The sequence below is a fragment of the Halichoerus grypus genome, chromosome 6, assembly GCF_964656455.1.
Source record: "Halichoerus grypus chromosome 6, mHalGry1.hap1.1, whole genome shotgun sequence".
In the NCBI taxonomy this organism is placed as follows: domain Eukaryota; kingdom Metazoa; phylum Chordata; class Mammalia; order Carnivora; family Phocidae; genus Halichoerus; species Halichoerus grypus.
Genome location: NC_135717.1, coordinates 111499357 through 111511746, shown reverse-complemented (window position 1 = coordinate 111511746; position 12390 = coordinate 111499357). Strand labels below are relative to the sequence as shown.

The following is a 12390-nucleotide window of genomic DNA, read 5'->3' as shown; positions in this document are numbered from 1 at the left end:
AACGTAACTAACTCAAAGGATGATTGTGAGGAAGAAATGAGAAGTTATATTTGAAGGGTCTCTGAAATATATTAAATTTGCCAAAAATGTAGAGGAATATTATTTCTGTAATTTCTTTCTTCTATGTCTTCAATCCAGTTAGTGTAGGATCTTGGTGATAGAAGGACAGAAGAGCATGTAAGGGTTTGCAAAAAAGATATATTCTAAAGGTGATCAAATGTCTCACTTTGGATAAAACAGCAGGAATCACTGAGCACTGACATCATTGGGTAGATATAACTGGACCAGTTATCTAAGAGGACTCAGTGTGTAGTTATATGTAAACATGCTTTGTGAATCAGCATATTTAACATGTTGAAAATTCTTAGCAATTGGTAATTTGTCTACAACTTGCAGGAGAATGGTCCTGGGACTAGGTCATTTATATACACAAATTTTGAAGCTAAAGAACAGGAAGTAGCATTCCCCCCCCCCCCCCCGGCAGACAGGCCATGTCAGGGTGGAAAAGTGCAGAGGGGAGAGAACAGAGGCAGGTTCCCTATTGACATCCCATTTCTTTCCTTCTGTGGATGTAGCCCTGTCTCTACCCCTCCTACCCCCCTGTCAAAGTCAGTCAGCTGAACCTTGAAGCTGGTAAAAATGCAGAAGCAATGGCTCTTCTTAACTTTTTGTTTGTTTCCAGCCCACCTGACATAAACTGCTGGTCCATTTATGCATTTGCACAGAGGAAGGATGTTCATCTTTGGCTAACATCCTTCCTTCTATTTTCCCACAGTGCTTTGTTACTTTTGTAATGCCTTCTCCTCTTTAAAAAATTACTTTTGCCCTATGAGATGTGGCAAACCAGAAAGCAAAATCACACGAGACAACTCAACATCACTGTTCTTGTCTATCAAGTGAGGGGGTTGAGCTATTGATCCTTCAGGTTTCTCCCCAGCCCTAAAAATCTCTTTGATGAGTCTGTGAAATAAACATCACCTAAACCTTAACGTTTAATAATGGGCCAGGAAATCTCACCATTGGAGCAAAAAAGATGGAATACATGATTTTCATGCAGAGAAAGCTTTCCTTTAAAAATTGTATATTCTGAGAAACACTATTTACCATAAAAAATAAATTTGAGTCCCGGAAATGACCCACATGGAAAGGATATCAAACACAAAAAGGGAAAGAATAGAAATGCTCTCTTGCCATTTCCCAAGTGTGTTGTTGTGAATGTACAATCAACCATAACAAGAGGTTTAGTATTTCAGCATTAATCATAGGAGAGATTTTGCATTTTCCCCTGTTGTTTCAACTACATAGCATAATGTAAATCAGCAAGAAGGGAGGGTAAGAATCCATACATTATTTCTATTAATCTCCTTGTTGAAATAGCTCACTGTCTCCTTTAATGAGAAATCACTGCATGGTGTTGGTGGGATTACCTCTCTCTTGTATTTTGTGCCTTTAATGAATCCTACTGTCAAAAATGATATTATAATGGTAATTTTATCTTTTTACATTGTGGGAGATTATAGAATCCTGGGCTAGTTGGTTTTAAAAGGATTCTCCATTAAATATCACCATCACTTGGCATAGGAAACGACAACAATTTGGGGGAAAATGTAATTTTTTCAACTAAGGATAAAAGAGTATAAAGTGCTGATATTTCCATCATATAAGAAGGCTTTCGTTATTCAGATATGCAATTATAATATTAAAAAATTTTTTTACTCAGTGGAGTTGCCAGTTAGCATTGAGACTGAGCTGTGCTGTGGGCACCTTCATACCAAATGAGTGCCACCACTTGGCCAGAATCTGGCATCCGGTGCAGATACATGAAATAGTCATGCTCCACAAAGCCTTTTAATACCCATTATGGGATAGCAAGCAACCATGGCCTTGAAAAAGATAAATGTTGGATAATTAAAGAAATAACAGTTTGCTGTAACAGGCTTCTTGGCCATATTCAATGTCCTTTCATTCCAGACACGAGCCGTGAAAACAGGGCTCACTAAGTTAGCATCTCTTTAAGTAACTCCTATGTAATTTAGGGCTATCTGGAAACCACATTCAGTGCTTGGGTCATAAGGAGAACATTTAGTAAACTGAAGATATTTACTAAAAAATTTATGAATTAATAAGAGCTATTTGAGTTAGTAAAGCATCATCTTAAGACTTAAAAGCAAATGAATATAGCTTCTCTAAGTGCCTCTCTTGTCATTGTCATTTCCTAAGTGGGACATAATCCAACATGATGAGTAGAGAGAGGTAGAAACTTGCAATGATACAAGGAGAAGGGAAAGCCATGGGGTTATACTGAATTAGGTGACCACTAGACTCTGACTTTCTTGAGATTAGGAATTGTGTCATGTTTGTTTCTGTATTCCCCAGATCCTAGCTTAGTTTTAGACACATATTAATTCAGAAAATGTCCGTTAACCAATAGGTAAACCCTGAGATAATGTGTCCAGACAAATCCAAGGAGTAAAGTTATAGTCTTTCAAATCAAATACATGTGTCACAGTGATCTGGTGAATTTTAGGATACTGCTAAAATCAGATATAATCTGGAAAACTGGGAAAAGCAAAATATTCATATTTCGGAGATTAGAATTCATTATATATTTCAAGTCTCTCTTCTGGCAGTAAAGACAATTCCGAAGAGTGTGTGAGTTTTATCACAAAAATGCTCATATATGCACAAATGAAGACAGGACACCTCAGTTTGAACACAGCAGGCCAGCTCAGGGGCAGCCAGGGCTGACAGGCTTTGGGCAAAGCATCCATGGCCTTGAAGAAGATGAGTTTTGGACAAATATGAGGAATCGCTACTTTATGTAGAAATAAACATAGTTAACTCTTAGAGCTGTATAAATGTGTTGAAAATAGAAACTGCTTCAGGAAAGGTTTAGAAAAATTCACAACTGAGAGACTAGCAAGATGTCCTTGTGCACCCTGGGTAAATTCATGATCTTTGGAGACTGTCACGGTGAACAGGATGCATCATATTTCCCTATAACAAGCCCCTTGTTAATTTTGTCGGACAGAATATTCTGGATGAACCACTGGCCTGCCCTCCCCAGCACTTCCCACAATCCGACTGGCATAGGAGGGCTCTTTAAAAAACAATCTCTGGGAACTCATTTGCCAGAAATCATGCACCTATGGAAATAAAACAGAGGAGTTTTATTCATTATTTTCCACACTCTCGCCATTGTAAAGCACCTGTGCCCTCACACGGCTCAGGAAGCTGAAACAGAACACAGACACTATGGAGGTTTGTTTACTTCTACATTTTCCTTTTTTGCCGAAAGGGTTCCCATGGGCATCATCGTGCCAAAAGAGTGAATTCTCTCCTCACAGATGCACAGGCCTTCCTTCTGGCCTTTCCCCCAACCCCCTCCTAATTTACTCAGATGATGGCCACCAATGGGACACTTCCTTTGTCTGGCTGGGATGACAGATGGCAGAGCTTCCGCCGGGATTGGCATTAATAGGACTCAGAGGAGCTTCCGAGAGTGAATTGAGAGGCCATTCCTCTCTCGCCTCCAGAGACTTAGTACATCACATTTCGAATCCATCTTTGCACTCACCTCATAGGTAAAAGGGAAGAGGCCAGAGGAAATAATTACACGGTTACATTTAGCATTTATGTTTAAGAGAAGAACAATGGGCTTGAGCTAAAAGCACTGATGTGACCTAATCACTATTTATCCCCTTTGTTACTGAAGTCAAAATTCCCAGAAAAAAATATTTTAACACACCCTTGGATAGAGATGATTTATTTTTATAAGCAGCAGCCCAGCTTATAAAATGAAAGCTCATACACATGGCAGCAAACCATCTGTCAAGGGGGATCCAGATGAGCTAAACAGATGCAACAATTCAAGTCATTTCTGAAATGCATAAACAAAACTAGCATGGAATCAGGATTAGAAAATACCCAAATCCTAAATGCTTTTAAAATGTCAATGGGAACTCATCAGTGTCAGATAACCCTCTACATACACAGCTCTTCATTGGAAGAGAGATTTTTTTTTTTTTTCCATTCTTAGCCTTCTCCTTCTTGACTCAGAACAGTAGATAACAGTAGAGAATTCAGAATAGTGGATAAATAATAAGAGCCCCCTGTCAGGCTACCTAATATTTTTTAATTAAATAGGAAAACAAACTCTGGCAGGACTCTGAAAGCAAAAGCTGCAGGTAAAAGTAGTGAGAGTTTACTGAGTGCTTACCAAATGGCAGTGTTTTAAGTGCCTTGTACATATTAATTTAAATCTCACAACAACCCTATGGGACAAGAACCTTACTGTCCCCATTTAACAGATGAGAAAACTGAGCCTCTAAGAGGTTAAGGAGCTTGACAAGGGCCACACCAACAGTCAGTGGCTGAGCCAGAGTCCAGGCACCAAACCATTACATTCCATTTTCTAAGCATGCACTGAACGTCATTTCCAGAGCACAGAGAAATGATAGTTGAGGCCGTGGTGGAGCCATCTTTGAACCCATGAGAACTCTAGCAGTCTCTGCACAGACGCTTCTAGTACAGAACAAACACAGGCAGAGAAAGCAATAGATGGAGCTGTCTGGGGGTCCACAGGATCCCTTCCCACCCCTGACTCCAGTTTCCTCTGTGGTCACCCAGATGTTTCCCATCATACTCTGCTTTGGGACCTCTTTTCTTGGCCCCAGCTCTGAACTTTCCAGCTCCCAGCAGGACTCTCTAGCATGTGCCCTTCTCACTAGTACCCCATTTCTATTTGAATTTTCATTCTGCCCCTTGGCTTTTGATCTTAAGAGTTGCATATGGAAATAAATTAAAGCTGGGATGAGAGAAATTTTGATGGTAGAAAGTGTTTCTCAGCAGCAATGTTGGTCAAAGAGAGGGCCTCTGGCAGCATGCATAGGCATCACTGGCGATGCTTAAGAGAAGGCTGGCTCCCAGGCTCCACCTCCTACCTCAGGCATCTGGCTCTGCACATGAGGCTGATGGATCTTTTTAACAAATTCTCCAGGTGATTCTCATACACACTGAAATCTGAGAACCACTGGCGATGGATATAGAGAGTTTCATGCTTAATAACCCAGTGATAATACTATATTTACTCATCAAGAAAAGCACTGAGTTTCCCTACAAAAAGAAGCAGAACTTGGAGGAGCTGATCAAGTTAGCATTTGTAGTTGACTTGGGAATTTGCAGGCTACTGACAACTGAGCATATTAAAATACGACATGTACCATGTTTTTGGAAATTTTATCTAGGTTTCCCCAGAAACAATTATCTTACAAAGTCAGATAAAAAAAAAAAGGCCCTTTCACAGGAGACTCGCTGCCACTTCAGAGTGTCCTCAGCCACATCTTCAGCAATTAACAGAACAAAGAGAGTCACAGAATAACACAAGAGGGGAACAGTTTAGACTTTCTTCAGGCTCCAAACCTGCCATCATTTTCCTAGAATTTTTTATCATGGATCTGGGGCGGCGCATGATCATCCTACCATAAATTGGGTTTAAATTGTTTATAGTGGAACTTTTCACCCCAAAGCCCACCTGTACCCTATTTTATTTTGGATTAGAACTCCAGAACCCTCAGAGGTCTTCCAGGCAGATCCAGGAACCCAATCATTGGCACGGCCCATCGCAGGGAGACAGCCCGCTTCACCTGCGCCTTCTCCAGCACCAAGGAGCAGTTCCCAGTGGCCATCACCTGGGTGCTTTTCTAACGTCCCATTCCCCGGCCTTGGCCCAGAGTTCTTGAGTTGGAACTATCAGGAATGGGGCCCAACAATGTGTTTATAAATATGTATCTCGAATGATATGATTTTCAGCATCATTTGGCAAAGACTGCATCAGAACCTTAACTACAATATATTTCCACCTTCTCACAACTGTTATTAATGTGCAGTTTCCATTCCAAGAGCTTAGCCAGTCTTTCTTCCTTTTAAGTTTCTAGAAAATAATACATGGTGGAATAAAGGTTTTAGCTCAACTGCATAGGAGGCTTTATCTCGAAGCTAATTACACGGAAGCTTCAAGGACTCCTGTATGCGTGTCCTTCTTCCAAGGCACTGAAAGTAATTTTTAGTCGTAATTTTGCTGTTATATTCTTAACTAGAGCATTCCAGATTGGGTAAGCTTTGGGCACCACAGAACCTGAACCTGTCCCTGTCCATAAATGATAGCATATATGACAAAGCCCTGCCAAATAGCCCCAAATTAAGTATTTTTAAAAAATATTTTATTTATACATTTGAGAGGGAGAGAGACAGAGAGAGCACAAGCAGGGTGAGAAGTAGAGGGAGAGGGAGAAGCGGGCTCTCTGCTGAGCCAGGAGGCTGACATGGGGCTGGATCCCTGGACCTGGAGATCATGACCTGAGCCGAAGGCAGACGCTTAACCGACTGCCACCCAGGCGACCCCCAAATTAAAGATTTTTAACAACTTGATTTTTTTCTTACCAACGGGTTCCTCTGAATATTCCACCCCCCTTTTAACCTGATAGTATGCACTGCAGCGGTACATTTTTGACGGGGATTCTGATATTCAGAGATAATATGAGTGCCATGGTGGCCTGGGACAAGAGCTGATAGCAAGAACAGATGGTCCACGCAAAAGCCCACCCAAAGCGACATGATGATGCCGTGTGTGTGATAGCTGTTTGAGAAGTCCGAGAGGGGAGCATGCTGCAGATTAAGTGGGGACTCTGAAACCACACTATGTGACCTGAACTCAAAGTGATTGATTTACCCAGTGAATTTAATAGATGGGCCTCATTCATTTTAAATAGGAAAAGAAACCTGCTGCATCTTCCCTATTCATGAGCTCATTCTCCAGTTTAGGAAGGTCGCCTCATGCTCAAAGCAAAAACCAGCCTTCAAGTTGGGAAGCAAAGGGTTTTTGCAAGACTCAGATGTTCACGTTTTCTGTGCTCGGGCTATTTTTACGCAGCAGCACAGACAGTAGTGTAAGCACGGATTTCTTCAGCAGTTTTTATTATAGCAGGTGTGGGATCCTAAGCCATTGTCCTTAAAACACACACACATTCACTACATACATTTGAACAGCTTGGGAGCTAACGCCACCCTTTATGTGATCATTTAGCTGTCTGCCTCTGGTTAGGAGAGAAAAAAAAAAAGGTATAAAACAGAACTTCAGGAAGACCTTTTTCAGATGAGAATGACTGAGATTCATGAAGGAATATTATAATAAATCGTAACGGAGCCGTTTCAAAAGGAGGGCATCTCTGCAAATGAAAGAATCTGAGGATCTGCAAGAGACTCACCTAAGAGAAACATGAGCTCTGCCACAGAAGGAGGTTTTGATCAAATGAGAAGTGGCCTAACTCCCTAAAGGCATAGGGTCTGACTGGTGCTCTCGGATACCACCGTTCCAATCTCAGCAGTAACTGAGGAACGCAGTGTAAAGGGTGTTAATGGTGAAAAAACATACTGAGCTGTATGTTGTGAGAAAGCAACTAACCTCATGAAGAAAACCAAGGTGGAGGGGTATCTGGAGCATGGCAGAGATAGCTAACTATCCACACCAAAACTGTGGCCTCCCGCAAGAACAGCAGATGCGAGAACAGTAGATGTGACACCGAAGTGGCTGCCCAAGCACGGACCACATTTCCTCCTTGACTCTAAGTAGGGCTATCTGATGAGCTACTGCCAGTGAAATGTGACTAGAGGGTATATGTTTTTTCCCCATGTCAAGGTGATTAAGAAAAAGGTAAGCCTTCTTCATCCTCTTCTCCATTCTCACCGTTCCCATTTGCCTGCTGGATGTTGAAATCCAAATGACTAAAGCCGCTCGTAGCCTTAGTCCCAGAATGATAGTTTGGAACCCCCAACTGACCCAGAACCACCTTGCACTATTAAGTGAGTGAGAAATAAAACTAGATGTATGCATGCCTCTAAAATGTTACCACTTGCTTTTTTATAGCAGCTGGTATTACTCTAGGAGACAATCAGATCGTGTTTAAAGTTACAGCATACCTGTTATATGAATACGATATTCCTCCTTGAAGATCTTTTGGAAGAAAGGAATCTTGAACTGCATGTGAGGAGTGTGCAACCCAGGAAGATTTACATCAACATTTCCCATAAAATGTGGGAATTCCCAGTCCTGTCAAAGAAAATCAACATAAAAATGTATTTGTGATTTGTTTCGTTCCTAAGCAGCAAAACACCAAAAATTGACTTTTTACAAGCACTTATTTTAAAATCATTTAAATGCAGCAAGCTGTTGGATGTATCTGTTTCATTCCGTGATGGTTATTTTATGTACATTAGGTAGTTGTATGCATTCAAAATCAAAATTAAGTCATAACTTACATCCTCAGATTTTGTCTTTAATGTGGTAATAAGAAACCAATATAGAATTGATTTGCATCTATACATGTTTCACTCTTTCATTCTGGAGAACTGATCTTAAATTTTTATAGGAAGGAAGAGATCCATATTTTATAAATATGTGGTAATTTTGTTATATTTTGTTTCACTACCTTTAAAAAATATGAACCCCATAATACTATGTTTTGTGTAAGAAGACAAAGTAAAGAGGATCTAATTTGGGCACCTGGGTGGCTCAGTTGGTTAAGCGACTGCCTTCGGCTCAGGTCATGATCCTGGAGTCCCTAGATCGAGTCCCGCATTGGGCTCCCTGCTCAGCAGGGAGTCTGCTTCTCCCTCTGACCCTACCCCCTCTCATGTGCTCTCTCTCTCATTCTGTCTCTCTCAAATAAATAAATAAATAAATAAGGATCTAATTCACTTAATCAAGTTTTTCAAGTCACATCCAAGAGCCTTTTATTAATCACCTCTGCTAGTAACTACATGGAGTGGAAAAATGCCAAAGACTCTTGTTCTGTTCTCTTGCAACTTAGCATCAATTTGAACCAAATGATGGAGGGCCTGACGTGCTAGCATGAGAGATGAACAATGAATTAATTCCCAAATTGTCTTAGTTATTTTCTTGTTGTAAGGCAAAATCAGGAGGGATGACCCTCCCTCTCATAAGGAAGGGAAACAGATGCAAATGAGGATATTTTTAGGTGTTTCATCTGCTCTTGGTTTTTGGATATAGCACCAAACTAAAGTTCACAGCTAGCATGTGAAGAAAAAAGAGACTAAATATGAAGAAACATTTGAGGTGGATCCATAGGCATTAATACACATATTTTCACTTTTAATAACTAAATAATCCCTAAATTATCAGTCCTGTGTTTAGTGAACATCTTTAAAAATATTACTGAAAAAAGTAATGAACAAAATATGAATTTCAGATTTCAGTACATTATTTCCACTTATTTAATTTATTTTTTTTTAAAGATTTTATTTATTTGTTTGACAGAGAGAGACACAGCGAGAGAGGGAACACAAGCAGGGGGAGTGGGAGAGGGAGAAGCAGGCTTCCCGCGGAGCAGGGAGCCCGATGCGGGGCTCGATCCCAGGACACTGGGATCATGACCTGAGCCCATGGCAGACGCTTAATGACTGAGCCACCCAGGCGCCCCCATTATTTCAATTTAAAAAGTAAATTTTTCCAAGACTTCTATATATTCAGCTGATACAGATGTGCCAATAATAGAGTGCCTGAACATCATAGAGTTTCCATGTCCATTCCACTCCCCTTATTTATTTATTTATTTATTTATTTTGAGAGAGAGAAAGCAGGTGTGTGGGGTGGGGGGGAGCAGAGGGAGAGAGAGAATCTCAAGCAGGCTCCTTGCCCAGCACGGAGCCTGACACGGGGCTCGATATCACGACACTGAGATCATGACCTGAGCGGAAATCAAGAGTCAGACACTTAATCCATTGAGCCACCCTGGCACCCCACCATCCCCTTTCTGCTGAGAATTCTGGTCAAAGGAGAATAGGCTTCAGAGAAAAGGAACCTAGGTGGGTGGTAGTAACCAGGAAAGTTTTCAATGTCTATTAATTTCATGATCTATGGATCACTCCAAACTGCTAATAAGAAATAAAGACACAAAAAGAAAAATGAAATGATACCACATCATCTTTTTCTATTGTTGTGTATGCAAATATCTTGTTGGTCTCACCTCTCCTTGCTTTTCATACATCAGCAGTAAATAGACATGTAATTTGGAAAATTCAGAAAACCCAAAGCATAAGCTGGATAATTTAGAACATTTGATCTAAAATATTAGAAGAAAATGGGTTGGTAATACTTGTGAATTATTACATTTTATTTAAATGTATTTTCCTTTATTTTTCATCAACACCTTGCTCTTCTTATATTACTTGAAATACTATTGCTAAGAGAATTGGAATTGAATTTGGTCTTTTGCTAAAATATAATCCCATGAAAAATTATGCTTGACACATAAAGGGACTGATAACCACAGTATCTTTCACTTGCCCTAGATAAACAACACAAAGCATTATCAACAGAGCAGTTCTCTTTTTTATTTCTTGGTTTAAGAAAGAGAATATTTCTTGGTCGTAATTGAGCAAGTATAGTACCTTCTTTTTGGAAAGATGTTCTTGGACTATTCTCATTTAGCTTTTTATTCCATGAGATGAAAGTTTTCTACTGGGTATGAAATTGGTTTTAGTTTGAAAGTAATCTCTAGAGATTTCTTGTAGAATGAGATCAAAACTTCATTCACCAAAAAATAGTTCCTCAAAGATTTCCCACCTATAGTTGGAGAATGAAAGATGAATTAAGGAAATGGGAGTGCAGATGAAAGAGAAGAGAAAGTCTTGCTCCTTGTCTGGATGATGGCATTACTTTTTTCCTTTTTTTTTAAAGATGGGATCAGCTTAGGGAGTTTGGGGGAATGTATGATAAAAGTAGCTGGTGCCTTGTAAGAAAAGTTTTTGAAAAGAAGATTAATAAAAAAGATGATATATTCTCTTAGAGTCATCTGTTCTACATTATTTTTTATAATCACCATATTTTGGTTTTCAAAACTCTTTTCCTTAGTCTTGGAACTCCCCACCCCCCTCCTTCTCTCCCTGTTACTCCAATGTTTGTACTTCAGTTCCTACTCTGCATACTTCTCCGGACTCATTACTGGGTCAGTGTAAACTCTGGCCTCACTTGACTTAGACTGGGATGCTAATAATAATTGCTATCATTTGCAGGAAGTGTGGGGCTTCTCTTCACGGGCAGGGGTATCTGAGGCTGATGATACCCCAGGTATTTACTTAAAGGAGGTAAAAGGGGAGGAGGAGTGGTGTTCTGAATCTCCCTAGGTATCAGCCTCTTCATCTATAAATTGGGGCTAAATATAGCAACCTCACAGGCTCCTTGGGAGGGTGAGATAATGCCTGGACAGCAATGAGCAGGTGCTGGAGACAGAGGGAAGAGACAGGGAAATGGCCAACAAGCATGGCTGGTTTCCCCACATGATCCCAAGATCAAGGTTATCCTGAGAGTGAAGCAGAGGAAGCAGATGCGTCTGTTTTCAGAATCACACATAAGGCTGCTTGCAGGTCTGGGTGAAAAAGGTCGAAGGGCCTCTTCTCCTTTCTGCTCTCATCCACTGCACAGTGCTGGCCTCCTGGGGTCTCTGACTGGGACTTTGGTCACAGTGGTGTTCTCCCAGAGGGCACTGGGAGCAGGACCGTAAGGAAGGAGCCTCTCTCAAGAGACATGTAAGGTGACCTCATGAGGAGGATGGAAGAACAAGAGCAACTTGGTCTCTTATGCAATGTGGTGACACTGTTGAAACCTCCAGAAATACCTGTGGGGGACTTTACTGGTGGGGAAGGGAGGCATTGCTACCCTGCAGACGGGAGCTGGTAAGCTAGCAACATGAGTAATTAAGAGCTGAGGAAATCTGTGGACATTGGGCATCAATTATCAAACACTCACAATGTTCTAGCATCGTCCTAGGCTATATATTTATATCTATGTACCAAATGATCCTGAAAGCTTCCTATTATTAACCCATTTTACAGATGAGGAAATCTGTCTCAGAAAGGCTGTCACAAAATGCAGTTGTGATGTGGCAGAACACAGCCCAAAGAATAAATTCTCTCTGTCAGGCCATGCCATCTCTGTGAACAGCACTTACTGTGTTTTACTCCAAACTGGGATTATTTTGACCTGCTGCATCTGTTCTAATGGAGAATCACGATGATCATCCTTTCCTGCTTGTCTCCCACCAAAAGCCAGTTCCATGAAGAGATTTAAACTGCTTTTCCCACCCACCCCAAAGGGCTTTCATTTTTTTTTTTAATCTGACCTGGATTTGAACAAGACCAACTGTGACTCTTTCTCCACTAAGCAACTGTCCCAGGGACACTGGCTTCTAATCAGCCTGGGGAAGCAGGGACATTTGACTAACAGGTGATTGCTATAAAATATTGAGATTCTCTTGACACCATAACTGGATGTATAGCAATTTTCATACACAGCTTGGATGTAAATGTTATGAG

General features: G+C 40.7%; 1 protein-coding gene across 6 annotated transcripts in view; it reads right to left on the bottom strand.

The window, feature by feature from the left end:
- TMEM117 (transmembrane protein 117) overlaps positions 1-12390 on the bottom strand; it is a 494145-nt gene that overhangs the window by 4122 nt on the left and 477633 nt on the right. For all 6 annotated transcript variants that reach the window (XM_078075906.1, XM_078075905.1, XM_078075907.1 and 3 more), the window contains one exon: positions 7978-8107. In XM_078075906.1, the coding sequence (XP_077932032.1) occupies positions 7978-8107 (130 nt within the window). The remainder of the gene's footprint in view (positions 1-7977; positions 8108-12390) is intronic.